General features: G+C 39.1%; 2 protein-coding genes across 2 annotated transcripts; one reads left to right on the top strand and one right to left on the bottom strand.

The window, feature by feature from the left end:
* Nucleotides 1-2,674: 2,674 nt before the first annotated feature.
* LOC309867097 (TP53-binding protein 1-like) lies at nt 2,675-10,768 on the bottom strand. Its single transcript, XM_082735441.1, has 5 exons — nt 10,645-10,768; nt 9,881-10,065; nt 9,582-9,675; nt 9,254-9,338; nt 2,675-2,950 (listed from the first exon to the last, which is right to left on the bottom strand). The coding sequence occupies exons 1-5, from the start codon at nt 10,649-10,651 to the stop codon at nt 2,854-2,856; spliced, it is 468 nt and encodes a 155-aa protein (XP_082591567.1). The 5' UTR covers nt 10,652-10,768; the 3' UTR covers nt 2,675-2,853.
* LOC309867098 (large ribosomal subunit protein eL33) lies at nt 8,164-8,540 on the top strand. Its single transcript, XM_082735442.1, has one exon. The coding sequence runs from the start codon at nt 8,174-8,176 to the stop codon at nt 8,504-8,506; it is 333 nt and encodes a 110-aa protein (XP_082591568.1). The 5' UTR covers nt 8,164-8,173; the 3' UTR covers nt 8,507-8,540.
* Nucleotides 10,769-15,618: the final 4,850 nt, after the last annotated feature.

The raw sequence follows: 15,618 nt of genomic DNA, 5'->3' as shown, positions 1-15,618 counted from the left end.
GAAAAACGTAAAAGGCGTGGCCCCCATTAGTGCTTCTTTCTACAGAAAGCACCTGACAACTCAAAAATCATTGTGCAGAATTAAATAGCACAAATACTTAACAGAAGAAAGGAACAAACATACATGGAATTTTACCTTTCTCTGAAAAAATATAACCAGGGAGAGAAAAATCTTACTCTCAAGAGAATTACTGACAAGTGACATGAGAAGATATGCATTAGGGACGCCTGGGTGGCTCAGTGGGTTAAGCTGCTGCCTTCAGCTCAGGTCATGATCTCAGGGTCCTGGGATCAAGTCCCACATCAGGCTCTCTGCTCAGCAAGGAGCCTGCTTCCCTCTCTCTCTCTCTCTGCCTGCCTCTCTGTCTACTTGTGATTTCTCTCAGTCAAATAAATAAATAAAATATTAAAAAAAAGAAGAAGATATGCATTAAATGTGCACTGAAGGGACTCAAAAATACATCAACAGTTCACAAAAATATTTTAGTAAAAAGAAAAACCTTAGAGTATATAGAATCAGACAGTCTGAATAAAATTCTGGTAAGAGGCCTGTATATTTAAAGGGAATTAACACTACAGGTCAAAAAACATTATAAACAAAAGTAGAAGACAACAATTAGAAAAAATACTCCAACAAATAGAATAGTGTCCACAGAACATAAGGAATTCATATGAAGAACCCTAAGACATAAATGAACAGACAACTCATAAAAAAAGAAACACAAGTATCTTTAAACATGTAGAAAGACAGAGAAACTAATTGTTGCCCATCAAATTAGGAGAAAAAAAAAATTACAGGGCACCTAGGTGGCTCATTTGGTTAAGCAACTGCCTTCAGCTCAGGTCATGATCCTGGAGTCCCAGGATCAGTCCCATATCGAGTCTGCTTCTCCCTCTGACCTTCTCCCCTCTCATGCTCTCTCTCTCATTCTCTCACATATATAAATAAAATCTTTAAAAAAAAAATTAAAAATACTGTACTATCATTCAGCATTGCCCAAACCTAAGGTCAGATGAGCACTGTCATTATATACTATTTATAACACTAAACTATTTAGTTTGCTATAAACTAAAAGAACCTTCTGGAGAACAATTTGGAAAGATGTTTCTAAAAAAGCTCTAAAAAATGTTTATAACCCAATAATTTCCATAATTTCAAGAAATAATTTGAAATGTGCAAAAATCCTTGTACAAACTTATTTCTCAATGTTTACTGTGATTAAGAAATACCTATAAGGCCGGCATTAAGGAAATAATTAAATAATTTCCTAATCCATAAAATTACATATTATGCAGCTATTAAAAATGTTTGAGGGGTGCCTGGGTGGCTCAGTGGGTTAAGCCTCTGCCTTCACCTCAGGTCATGATCCCAGGGTCCTGGGATCGGCCCCATATTGGGTTCTCTGCTCAGCAGGGAGCCTGCTTCCCACCCACCCCCACCACCTGCCTCTCTGCTTACTTGTGATCTCTATCAAATAAATAAATAAAAATCTTTAAAAAAAAAAAAAAAGTTTGAAAAAACCAGATACAATGTGCAAAAAACCTGGATTGGATCCTGGATAACTAAATAGAAAAATAAACATACTTGAGACAATGTTCATTGTAAAGTATATTTTGACATCTGATACAACTGTGAAAATCTATATAGGAACTATTTTGCTAGGTACTACTGAATTAATATTTTCCTACGTGTGATACCAGTATTACGATAATGTAAGATAATGTATTACATGACAGGGAATGATACTAAAGTATATAAGGGTAACTGAGATGTCTGCAGCTTAGTTTCAAATAATTCAGCCCCCCAAAACAGGTATTTTACATATGTGTGTTTATATATGTGTGGGTATACATACATACAGAGAGAACAAATGTGCAATATCCTTTCATCTTTTCTGTGGGTTTAAACTTTTAAAATAAAAAAACTTGGGGAAAATGTTACTAAGAGTTTTAACTGTCATGGGAACAACTCCATGTTGTTAAGCAAAAAAGGTCAGCAAACAAACTTTTACTTTACACACGTCAATTACACATATATGAAGTGCACACACAAAAAAGAGGGAAAATATGCCAAAATGTTTACAGCAATTAGCCTCTGGGTGGCAGAATTACAGGTAACATTTTTTCACTTCCTCGAAACTATCTACACATTTAATATTTCATACAAAGACGACTAAACATAACCATAATGAGCATAAAGTAGTGAAAAACAAATTTGCGAGGTTGGGGACCATGATCCAAGGAAATGGGACTAAGTAAAGATTTTCACAAAAATAAAATAGAACGTTACCGATAACCAATTAGACCAGTTATATAACCTTGGGAAATATAGGGAAAGAAAAGTCCAAAAGCAAACATGACAAAATGTAAAAGAGCAATGAAACACAACACAAATCATACTTTGGCTCTTCTTCAGTTATCTTTTGGTGGTTTGGCTTCATGTCCCTTCCTAACCTCTAAATGCTGGTAGGCTCAGTGAGTCCCTGGAGCTCTTCTCCACCTTTACCCACTTCCTTAATGATCTTATCCAGACTCGGCTTTGAGTGTCATCCACATACTTATGACTGTGCAATTTAAACCTCCAGTTAGTTACACCATCCCCCTGAGCTCCATCCAGATTTGCCAACAATTGCCTCCAACTGTCCAATGAAAAGGCAGCTCAACTTCAATACATCTTTTTTTTTTTTTTTTAAGATTTTATTTATTTATCAGAGGGGGGGGGAGAGAGCGAGCACAGGCAGACAGAATAGCAGGCAGAGGCAGAGGGAGAAGCAGGCTCCCTGCTGAGCAAGGAGCCCGATGTGGGACTCGATCCCAGGACGCTGGGATCATGACCTGAGCCGAAGGCAGCTGCTTAACCAACTGAGCCACCCAGGCGTCCCTCAACTTCAATACATCTAAACCTGACCTTCTCTTGCATCTCCTCTAGCAGCAACTCCATTCTTCTAGTGCTGAAACCAAAAATGTGGTATCATTGTTACCACCCTTTCTCTCATATTCCACATCCAATCAAAAAACCCAGCATCTCACCACTCCTCATCCATTTCTACTCTGGTCTAGCCAAAGACATATGTTGCCTAAATATTTTCAGAGGGTGCCTGGGTGGCACAGCTGGTAGAGCATCCAACTTCTTGGTTTTGGCTCAGGTCATGATCACAGGGTCATGGAGTCAAGCCCCACGCCAGGCTCCACATTCACTGCAGAGTCTGCCTGGGGTTCTCTTCCTCTCCCCCTCCCACTTGTATGCACATACACTTTCTCTACAATAAATAAACCTTTTTTTTTTTTAAGATTTTATTTATTTATTTGACAGAGAGAACACAAGCAGGCAGAACAAGAACAGAGGGAGAGGGAGAAACAGGCTGCCCACTGAGCAGAGAGCCCTATGCAGGGATCACTCCCAGGACCCTGGGAGCACCACCTAAGCCAAAGGCAGCCACTGACCCTCCATACATACGTACATACGTTCATACATACATACATACATAAATACAGTAGTCTCCTAATTGGTCTTCCTGCCTCTACCCTTGTTCCCCCTTCAGTCTATTCTCCTCTTTAATTTTATTTAAATAGCTTCTTTTAATTTTTTTCTCCAGCTTTAACAAGGCATAATCAACAAATAAAAATTGTTCACTCTTCAGTCTACTCTTAATCCAGCAGCCAGCGCAATCCTGTTAAAATCTTGAATCCCATCATGTCATTCCTCTGTTCAAAACCCTTAAATGCCTTCCTAGCTAAGAGTAACACCTGAATTCCTTACACTGTCCTGTAAGTCCTTACATATTCTGGTTCCCCCTTTACTTCTTTGACCTCTTCTCCCACTTCTCTCCATCACTCTCCTCCAGACACACTAACCTCCTTGCCATTTCTCAAATATTCCAGGCACATTGCTACCTCAGGACCTTTGCACTTGCTGTTCTCTATGCCTGGACTGCACTTATCCCAGATAACAGCAGACATCACTTAAGAAATTTTAATCAAATGTCATATCAGTGAAACATTCTTTATGTAACCCTATCTAAACCTGGAAATCCTCTAACATTTCCTATACCCTTCTCTGCTATATTTCTCTCTCCAGCCCTTATCAGTATCTAACATACTATTTTCTTATTATGAATTGCTGTATCTCTCATACAAGAATGTAAGCTCTATTAAGGTCTATGATTTTTTATTTCTTCTGGTCCTTTTCATCTCCAAAATTCAACAGTGCTTGGCATATAGGAAACACCCAACAAATAATATTCATAGAATGACTAGAAGAATCTGAAAAGGCCTGAAATCAGATTATAGACAAAAAATACTGATGTTAAATTTTTTCCATTGTCTAAAGCTGATAGAAAAGAAAACAAAGGTTTAAATACATTATTTAGAAATATAAAAGTAGCTAATAAAATTTAGAACTAAAATAATTATTATCAAAACTTGGGAGTGTTTTGAGTTAAATCCTCATCTTTCATTATGGAATTTAATTGTCTTAATTTGATAAACTAAGAAATGGCAGTATAATGGTGTTACCTTTACAAAAGATTTGAGTGCTAGGACAACAACCTCTCAAAGAAGTTAAAACACACTTAAACGGCTGCCTCTTTGAAAAGGGACCAAGGGTGGAAAAGGACCCTGCTTTTCGTTATAAGCTCTTTTGCGCTTTTTATCTTTTTATTTTTATTTTATTTAAGTAGGCTCCACACTCAGCATGGAGCCCAACATGGGGCCTAAACTCATGACCCTGAAATATTGAGCTGGAGACCTGAGCTGAAATCAAAGTCAGACACATAACCCACTGAGCTACCCAAGTGCCCCAAAAGCCCTTTTTTAAATAAATTAAGTATTTTTGAGGCGCCTAACATGGCGCCTCAGTGTGGCTAAGTGGCTCAGTGGGTTAAGGCCTCTGCCTTCTGCTCGGGTCGTGGTCTCAGGGTCCTGGGATCGAGCCCTGCGTTGGGCTCTCTGTTCGGCGGGGAGCCTGCTTCCTCCTCTCTCTCTGCATGCTTCTCTGCCTACTTGTGATCTCTGTCTGTCAAATAAATAAATAAAATCTTTTAATTAATTATTTTTATTGCTCTGTTAAAAATATTTGACTGGTCTCATGAAAATTAAAAATCTGTTCTGTGAAAAACCCTCTGAAGAGGATGAAAAGACAAGCTATCAGGTGAGAAAAAAATATCTGCAAACCACATATCCTATGAAGGACTAATAACTATAATATATTAAGAACTCTCAAAACATAATTTTTAAAAATCCTATTAGAAAAGGGACAGAACACATGAACATTTCCTTAAAAAGGATGTACAGATGGCAAATAAGCACATGAAAAGATGTTCAACATTACTTGCCACTAGGGAAACTCAAAATGAGATTATCACTATACACTTATCAGAATGGCCATAATAAAAAATAGTGATACCACCAAACGCTAGTGAGAATGAAGAGAGACTGGGTCTCTCTCTTTTTTTTTTTTTTTTTTTTAAAGATTTTTTTTTAATTTATTTATTTGAGAGAGAGACAGTGAGAGAGAACATGAGCGAGGAGAAGGTCAGAGGGAGAAGCAGACTTCCCATGCAGCTGGGAGCCTGATATGGGACTCGATCCTGGGACTCCAGGATCATGACCTGAGCCGAAGGCAGTCGTCCAACCAACTGAGCCACCCAGGCGCCCCGAGACTGGGTCTCTTATACTGCTAGTCAAACTATAAAATGATTCAGTCACTCCAGAAAACACTTTGACAGTTTCTTAAAAAACTAAACATGTAGGTGACCATCTGGCCATTTATCCCAGCTTTGAAGACTTACATTCACAAAAACTAGCATGCAAATGTTCAGAGCAACTTTATTTGTAATAGTCATAAACCAGATCAACCCATATTTCCTTCATTAGGTAAATGGTTTAACTGTGGTATATCCACATCATGGAACGCTACTCAGCAATAAAAAGGAATGAACCACAGATACATGCAACAATTTGGACAGATCTCCCAAAAGTTATGTGGATGGAAAGAAGCCAATCTCAAAAGGTTACATAACATATGGTCCCTTTATATAATATTTTGAAATGACAAAATATCACAAACTACAGACAGTCTTAATTAGTGATCACCAGAGGTTCACTAATGGTTATAAAAGGATAGCACTAGGAATCCTTGGAGGGCTGGAACCATTCAGTATGTTGACCACAGTGGTAGACACACAGGTAACTAGACTATAAAAATTCACACAAACACAAGTAAAACTAGGGAAACCTGAGTACATACAGTGGATTTTATCAACGTCAATAGCCTCGTTATGATTTTATAATACTATTTTGCAAAACATTACCATTTGGGAAACAGGGCAAAGTTTACAAAGGATCTCCAAATATTATTTCTTAAAACTGCATGTTTTAGCCTTAACTTTTTTAAAAGTTTAACAGGGAGGGATGCCTGGCTGGCTCAGTCAGTGGAGCATGCAACTCTTCATCTTGGGGTTATGAGTTCGAGCCCCATGTTGAATGTAGAGACTACTTAATTTCAAAATTTTTACAAAAATAACGTAAGATGTTTGACAGGGAAATAAAACAATCTATAGTTCTTCAGTATATTTTAGGATGATCCATGTTTAGGACCATCAGCTTATATCAACTGAATACTAGATAAGAGAGGAAGATCTTTTTGGACTTTTATGTAGAAAAGTTCACAAACAGTTTTTTTTCAAAATACTTGCATTAATGAATAAAGACAACATTTTAAAAATAAACATACATGTGTTTTGAAGGGCTTTCAATCTCTTGAAATCAACTCCAAATCCTTTCTAGATTCACGGGCTTTGCACATATAATTCTGTCTAGAAAGCTCCTTCCCCCACATGCCAAATTTCTGCCCAACCCCTCAACTATGGCTAACAAATTCATATTTATAGTTTAGACTACATTCCTTAGAGAAGTCTACCTCTATCACACAAATTAGGTTATATATTTTCCTTCCTCCTTTGTAAGGATCACAATTGTAACTGCATAGCTACTTCTGTAATGATTTCAATAACTATTAAGTTATAAGCTCCATGATGGCAAAGCCCCTTTAAAACACCTATCACAGTGTCTGCACATTTATTGAATGTAAACATTCAAGGTGTTTTGTGAGTTTTTGGTTTTTTGTTTTGTTTTGAGAAAGGGCAACACATTGATGCAAAAAGGGAAAAGTAGAGCATGGGCCTTCTCTGATAGCACTGCTTCATATACAATAAGGGGTACGCATAATTCCTGTTCCCACTAGTTCAAACCAAGGGCCACAAAAACATAAAGCACATGTTCCTAAAGAAGTACCATAAACTTAAATGCCTACAGAAAGCAAAATAAGGTTACATAAATGAGTGAAGTGGCTAAGAAGAAAAGCAAAAGCACTACAATAAATGAGTACTTGGGGGGGCGCCTGGGTAGCTCAGTCATTAAGTGTCTGCCTTGGGCTCAGGGTCTAGGATCAAGCCCCACATGGGGCACCCTGCTCAGTGGGAAGCCTGCTTCTCCCTCTCTCACTTCCCCTGCTTGTATTTGTTCTCTCGCTGTCAAATAAATAAATAAAATCTTTTAAAAAATATAATAAGTGAATACTTGGCTTCAGTGTCCATGTTCAATAGTCAACAGTGAATTACAGGGTCTATAACAGACCATAGCTCTCATTCCCATCTAAGCAGAGGTAGGCTGCTACTCACAGCTCTAGCCAATTGTTAGCAATAATTTAACAGCTGTATTACCTCTGAACTGCTAATGCCAGAAGATGAAAATATCCAAGTTTTATGTAAAATCTCCCCTTTTAAAAATTCTATCAATTAATGTAAATATATTTTACAACCATGTTTGGGCCAAACAGAAACAACCTGCAGGCCGAAACAAACCCACCAATTTGTAGCTTGTTCTAAAGTATCCAACTGGTGATTTGGGAGAAAAAATTTATGTGCAGAGTATTAAATAGAAATTTTTTTAAAAAGAATTTTTTTTTTTAAGAGAAAACCATACTCTTTCACCACCTCAACCTAACATTCTCCTCTCTGACTGCTCCCTTTTCTACCCTGCCATCACAAGGTCCCTGAGGTTGTCTAAGTTCTCCTTTGATCTTAGATTTTAGAAGGAAGATTAAAAAGTACTGAGTAGGGCTGAACTTTGGGCGCAAGCCTGCTGGGAACAGGACTCCTCTAAAACGCCGAATAATGTCTGGAAGGCTGTGGTCCAAGGCCATTTTTGCTGGCTATAAGCGGGGTCTCCGCAACCAGAGGGAGCACACAGCTCTTCTTAAAATCGAAGGTGTATATGCTCGAGATGAAACGGAATTCTATCTAGGCAAGAGATGTGCTTACGTGTACAAAGCAAAGAACAACACAGTGACTCCTGGTGGCAAACCAAACAAAACCAGAGTAATCTGGGGAAAAGTAACTCGTGCTCATGGAAACAGCGGCATGGTTCGTGCCAAATTCCGAAGCAACCTTCCTGCTAAAGCCATTGGCCACAGAATCCGTGTGATGCTGTACCCCTCAAGGATTTAAATTTAATGAAAAGTAAATAAAGGTGTAGATTTGTTCTCTTGAAAAAAAAAAAAAAAAAAAAAGTACTGAGTAGTAAAAAAGAAAGAGAAGGCATTTGAGTCAGGAGGGTTCAAAGCTCAGCCATCACTTACAACCAATGTATGCTACAGCAAGTTATCTAACTTCCTCACCCATCAATCTCCCCCTTTATGTAATGGAAATAATAAAAAGTCTTCACAATACAGCTACTTTACGGATGAAATTAAATGGGACTATATATCAAACATCCAACTAATGCCTAACAGGATAAACTCAATAAATGGACAATATAAAACTAAAGATAAGACAAGGTAAAAATTCAACACTGTTTAGGGTATGAATTAAACATTGTGGTTCTAAAGGTAAGATAATTTAGTTGGTACATCAAAAGCATGCCTAACAGTTTTGATAATATATATATCTAAATATTTTTTGATGCTTTTTTTCCTACTAAGTCATATCTATGCCAAGAATGAAAAATGCTTATTTTGTTTTACATGCATAAAGTAGATCACAAAAATAATAATAGAGGTATAAAAATGTTATTACCTTTACAAAAGAGATTCTAGCTATCAGTATTAATGTACTAGTTAATATAATCCTCAAATCCCACTTTCTAATTCACAAAAATAAGATTAATCCTTTTACCCTTGGGATAAGGCAATAGGCACAAATGAAAGAATTCATCCATTAATAAGTTTAAATAAATTCCTGTCAACACTAGTATACCTGCTTGTCCTGTTTGGCTGAGGTAACTGTTCAATGACCTGACTGATGGAACTACATGTGTCCAAATGAGAAGAATCCATAGGTTCTGAAAAAAATAACTGGGTATTAGTATAAAAGGCATTTACCACCAAACTTCGATGCAAGTTTAGAAATGCAGACAATCCAATCTAACCAGCTACATTAAAAAAATCAACTTTTTGAGTGCCTACTATGCACCAAATACTGTGCTAAACCTCCTTATATACATTCACCACAACCACATGTTTAGATCCACCCAGCTCCACAAGAGCACTCCTGCAAAAGGGACTAATAACTTTAAACACCTCACCTGCAGCTTTGTTTTCTTTCAGGTGCTCATTGAACCCACTATTACTATCTCCTTGTTCTTCTCCAGCTGTTTGTTCAGGATTGGACACAACATCCTAGAAAATATACATACTTAATATCCCCACTATATATGAAATAATCCAAAATGAGGCATACTTTTTGTGAATGTGTTGATTTCATTTTTACAACCAATTTTAATCCAAAAGAGAGTGATCTCCTAAGTACTTATGTTTGCTGATTGGTCTTGATTAAATGAAAAATAATTTCTCCTCAATCACTTCCAGCCAAGGTATCACTCACCAACACAGGGTTCTCTTTGTGTGTCTGCAGATTAGGAAGGTGTCGGGATAGCATACTGAAGTGAGAACCAGAATCATCTTCTAGAACCTGGCTTTCAGGCTGAGAATCTTCTATTATCAGGCAAGGAGTGTCTTGCTGAGAGAAATCTGAATCCAACTGACTTCCAGTGGGGTCCATCTGCTCCCCTGGAATGGAATAACAAAAGATCAGTTCGGTGTAACCTACTAGCCTTCCTCACGCAGTCTGAGCTTAAATAATGGGGAGGAAGTACAAGAACTAGGAAAGGGGACCCGTCTAGGGCTCTAATTAGATTATATTTATAATCGCTGCAAGCACTTTCCTATCACACCTCCCAAGGCCTGATTTCCTCGTTATTTACTATCAGCCTGCCAATCCTTCTCTCCCTCTTCTTTTCCATCACCTTCCCCGTAGACACCCTTTCCTCCCCTTCCTAACCTCTTCTTTCCCCGCCTCTTTTTCCATCCCCCACAACCCTCCCTACGTCCTTATGGCGCCTCTATGGCCCCCCAAAAAGGCTGCTTTGTAATCTCTGTTCGCCAGAACACCCACAGCCCTTCACGCTTCCTCAAGACCACCCAGCCTTCCCAGCTACTGCTTCCCCACCCCCTTCTCAGGGCCCTCCAACCCTTTCCCCGTCACCGCCGCCATGCTTGTCACCCCGCCCCCTCCGGTCAGCCATCCCTTCAGACCCGAAACCCAAGCCTTCAGAGCTCATTGCATCCCCACTTTTCTACAAATAGTACCAGGCATCCCGGCGGGAGATCACTCGCGCTGGAGCTAGAAGTCCCTGCACGCTCCCCAGCTCCCTCCAGCTCGATCCCCAGGTCGCCGCTGTAGCCACCGCCGCCGCCGGCCGCGAGCTCCCCCTTTTCCCGTCGCGTCACGGAGTATCAGCTCGCCCATTCGCTGCTGCTGTCCGCCACTCAAGAAACCCTGTGGATAATTGGTGGCTGAGGCAAAGTGCCCCGCCCCACGTAAGAAAAAGGAACACCGCGGCGTGTTTCCATGGCAGCCTGGACGTTGCAGGCCCTCCCCCTAGTACAGCCAGAGAATGACAGTATCCTTGAACCGAAGGGACCTTGAGAGGGCGTGAAATGTATTCTCCTGCCTCTAGGAAAATTGTTTGTACTGAGACATAAGAGAAAAGACCTGTTTCCTATCGTACCTGCACCTTGAGGCCCCTTCTATCACCCTCTTCCATAGAAAAGGAGAGGGTTCCCCAGCTTTCTAATAAAAGGGTGAAGAAGAGGATCCAGGATGCCTAGTACTTCAGAGCTGTTAAAACTAAAGAAAAGGAGGATGCTTTGGGTTTTTACCTGTGTCCCTCAGGATCCTTTTATGTGGGCCTCTGACTGAATTCCAGGCCCTCACATTACGTCTCCGCCAGTTTGGGGTTGGTTTTAGGAGGTTTTTTGTTTGTGCTGTTGTTGTTGTTTTCCTTTATATTATTGTCTGAGGGCCCCAGTTTAAAAAAAATTTTTTTTTTTTTTTTTGGTCCCTATTGCCTTTTGCAGTCTGGAACATAGTTCGAGCTTCACGTTTGCTTATCATTGTTCTATCTTTTATATGAACTTGATGCCCAAGGAGAGTATATCCCCAGACATTTTTTTTACTTCCGTTGAGAGAATTGAGCACATTGATTTGCAGACTCCGAGGTGAAGAGAACAGCTGCCACCCCTTTAACTAGATGACCTCAAGATCCCTTCAAACCTTAAGAGTCTCTAGTAACCTAATTATGGTGCCAGGGTCTTATAGAGGGTGTGGCAGCTGTGACTTGTATTAATGAACTAGACACCATGAGGAATACGTGTTTTGTTTTATTTAAGTGGTGGTTGCATCTGGAACCGAATTCTAGCCAGAGCAGCTGTCAACAGGGAAATCACCTAACACTCTGCCAAGCATATGCATAGCAGGCATTCAATAGGAGGTAGTTCTTTTTCTCTACCCCAGGCTCAGAATGACTTAGGTACAGCCCAACCACGATCTTCCAACCCTGTAAATACCCAGTTTAGCACTTGATACAGGCTAAGAGGAAGTGGAGCTTCCTATAAACCAGTCTTCTCCCTGCTGTTATAAATTACAGTGATCACATTTTTTAAGCCAACAACCAAAGTATATCATGTGAGTTTACGTTACTTATGGAAGCAACAGGACAGAATCTTTGAAATGAATCTATCCTGAAAAATCCAGAATCTATTGTTGCTGTAACTAGAATATAATTAGAGTCCCTGGAATGTTTTACTAGTGGAACAAAAATGGAATAGAACACACAGAGACACCACCTAGTTCTTAATCTTGAAATCATTTGTAATTGACTCCTCCTTTGTTCCACTCCTAATGCTGCAGAAGACCAGTGACCACATAAATTTAATTCTAAAAAGACCAGGGCAGGTCAATATTAACAACACGAGACAGACTTAAGTGAATTCATCTGTTCCACTTGTGAGAGCTCAAGCAGTCAATTCCTACTGCAGGCAAATCTTGACCTCGATTTTCATAAAAATACCCCCAAAGTCACTATATATTTGCTCTTTTCTGTCTTGCTATCACATCGCTCCCCAAGCAAGACATAAATAGTCTTTCTTGATTACTTGAAAAGCAATCATATATGTTTGTTAAAACTCTCAAAACTGTGCACCAAAAAGGATAAACTGAACCTCAATAAACATAGCTAAAAATAAATAAATAAATAAACCTGAGCCATTCCCATTACTAAATAAAACTGTGAAGAAAAACTGTGAGTTGCACCTGGATGGCTCAGTCAGTTCAGTGTCCAACTTTTTATTTCAGTTCAGGTCAGTGCAGCCTACCTACTTAAGCCACCACTACTTAAGCTTGTTTACAATTCTCTCTCTGCCCCTCAGCCCCACCTCATGTGAGCATGTGAAGGGGCTCTCTCTCTCTCTCTCTGTAAAAAAAAAAACAAAACAAAACTGTGAATTCCTTGGTAGCCAGTATAACAAATTAATCATTAAATCACCCAAGAAGATTAGAAAATGCAGGCAAGATGGTTACCCACTGAGACTGTGACTAATTGTGGTTAGGTGAGCCAAAGACCTTTATTGACTCAGGCTGTCAAGAACCATCAGTTGGGCTACCTACCTGCAGGTGCATCTTTACCTAAGCCACCTCAGGGAAAGAGAAATCTAATTTACCTCTGAAGACAAGAAAACCCCATCAGACTTTATGTTAACTCACTTTAAAATTTAGTAAGCCTCATTGTCAGAAATTTTTCTTCTAATCATCTAATCTAAATCCTTTATTCTAGAACTTAAAGCTACTTCCTCTTCTATTGTCTTTAATTGGTAATTTTAAAAACTGGATAAATTTTCAAAAGGCTGGAATTATCTAGTCCAATAATTCTATAATATATTTCAGCCAATCAAACAATAAATATAAGTGCTATATACTTCCTTTGCTAGTCTTTTTTTTTCTTAAGATTTTATTTATTCCTTTGACAGCGAGAGAGGGAACACAAGCAGGGGGAGTGGGAGAGGGAGGAGGCTTCCCACCAAGCAGGGAACCAAATGAGAGGCTTGATCCCAGTACTCTGAGATTGTGACTGAGCCACCCAGGTGCCCCTGTTAGTCTTTTTCTGAGGTCTCATCACAGACTTCTCTAAGCAAAAGAACCCCAGATTATTTAGTCCCACCCTTAAATTTGCTTTATTGTTTTCATCTGGAAACTCAGTTTGGGCATTCAGTGGCAGAGAACTTTACTGAGGATATGACAAGTACTGAATTTAATGAAAAACTATTATAGATCCCTTTTAAGCTGCAATATTAAAGTATTACATTTCAACTTACATTTAAGGATAGTTGATTCTGACCCCTGCATACCTTCTGTTGCACTTGGACCTATACAATCATGTCCAGTCATATACCAATGATATAATTAACTAATAACACATATTACATTGTTACTATGCAGCGGGTATTGTGCTCTGTTTTCCATTCATTCTCCCACCTAAAAGCCTCATACTCTCTGAGGGTTACAGATGAGGACACTAAAGCTTAGAGAGATGAAAAAATTTGCATAGTGTCTTAGAGCTAGTAAGAGTTAGAATTTGAACACAGTCCCTAGTGCACTAGGAATTCATAATAATTAAAATAATATGAAGAAAACAGGAAAAATTGTAAAGTTGTCAACTCTACATTCTTATGAAGAAGTTAAGTCAACAAAGAGGTGATGATGTAATTAAAATGTGAGAGTAAATTTCTTAAGGTACTCAATAATTGCCTATGGTACTATATAAACTTCCTAACACGAGCCTGGCAGACTTGATACCTGAAACCCAGGCAGTAGAAGCAAGCCCATTGGTCTTTATCTTATCTCTATAAAACTGCCTCCTGTTCATTTTAAGTAAACTTTTTATTTTGAAAAGAATTTCAGAGCAACAGAAAACTTGAAGAAATAGTATAATAAAAATAGTAAAGTCATCTCTCATAAACCCTTTCACCTGGATTCACACATTAACATTTTTCCACATTGCTCCTACTCAATTTTTTTTGTTGTGATAAAATACATATAACATGACATTTACTATTTTAGCCATTTTTAAGGGTACAGTCCTGTGGAATTAAGTACATTCACTTTTTTTATTAAAGATTTTGCTTATTTGGGATGCCTGGGTGGCTGGCTCAGTTGGTTAAGCAGCTGGGATGTCCTGGGATCAAGTCCCAGATCGGGCTCCTTGCTCCGCAGGGAGCCTGCTTCTTCCTCTGACTCTCTACCTGCCACTCTGTCTGCCTGCACTTGCTCTCGCTCTCTCTTGCTCTCTCTCTCTCGGACAAATAAACAAATAAAATCTTAAAAAAAAAAAAAAACTAATGCACTTTTATTAAAAAAAAAAAGATTTTACTTATTTATTTGTCAGAGAGAGAGAGAAAGAATCAGTGAGCACAAGCAAGGGGGAGCAGCAGACAGAGGGAGAAGCAGGCTTCCTGCTAAGCAGGGAGCCCAATGTGGGACTCGATTCCAGGACTCTGGGATCATGACCTGAGCCCAAGACAGACGCTTACCCAACAGAGCCACCCAGACGTCCCAGTACATTCACGTTGTTATGCAACCATCACGACCATCCATCCCCAGAATTTTTTCATCTTCCCAAACTAAAACTCTGTACTCATTAAACAGTTACTCCTCCATCCCCCCTCCCACCAGCCCCTGGCAACCACCATGCTACTTTCTGTCTCTATGAATTTAACAACTCTAGGTACCTCAAATAAATGGAATCATACAATATTTGCCCTTTTGTGTCTGGCTTATTTCATTTAGCATAATATCCTCAAGATTCATCCATATTGTAATTTTAAAAGCATGTATAGGAATTTCCTTCCCTTGTAAGGCTGAATAGTATTCTATTATATGTACATATCACTTTTTTTTTTTACTTTTAGATAATCTCTCCACCCAACATGGGACTTGAACTCATAACGCTGAGATCAACGGTCGCATGCCCTACCAGCTGAGCCAGCCAGGTGCCCTTGTATAAATCACATTTTCTTTGTCATCCTTGTACATTTTTACCCACTTTTCTAATCTCTCCAGAGCCCCAAATTTGCCACAGATGAAGCAATGGAAGGACATGTGCAGAGCACACTGCCCCCTTCCGGCTAGCTTCATTTTCCAACCAGCCAATCAACTGTAGGCCTTCTTACCAGCCTGAGTCTCTCTCAAATAGGCAATTCCAAACACAGTTGTGACTGCGTTATTAG

This window comes from Mustela nivalis (assembly GCF_964662115.1).
Source record: "Mustela nivalis genome assembly, chromosome: 6".
Lineage (NCBI taxonomy): Eukaryota > Metazoa > Chordata > Mammalia > Carnivora > Mustelidae > Mustela > Mustela nivalis.
The sequence above is the reverse complement of the archived record's forward strand: the minus strand, read 5'-3'. Positions and strand labels throughout refer to the sequence as shown.

Excerpts from the sequence above, each read along its gene's own strand:
- LOC309867097 (XM_082735441.1), bottom strand. Across the intron at positions 9,676-9,880 it reads ACAAAGAGAACCCTGTGTTG|GATGTTGTGTCCAATCCTGA; the intron begins GTGAGTGATACC and ends TATATTTTCTAG. Across the intron at positions 2,951-9,253 it reads CAGCCAAACAGGACAAGCAG|CACTAGAAGAATGGAGTTGC; the intron begins GTATACTAGTGT and ends TTTTGGTTTCAG.
- LOC309867098 (XM_082735442.1), top strand. The coding sequence starts at position 8,174 with ATGTCTGGAAGGCTGTGGTCCAAGGCCATTTTTGCTGGCTATAAGCGG.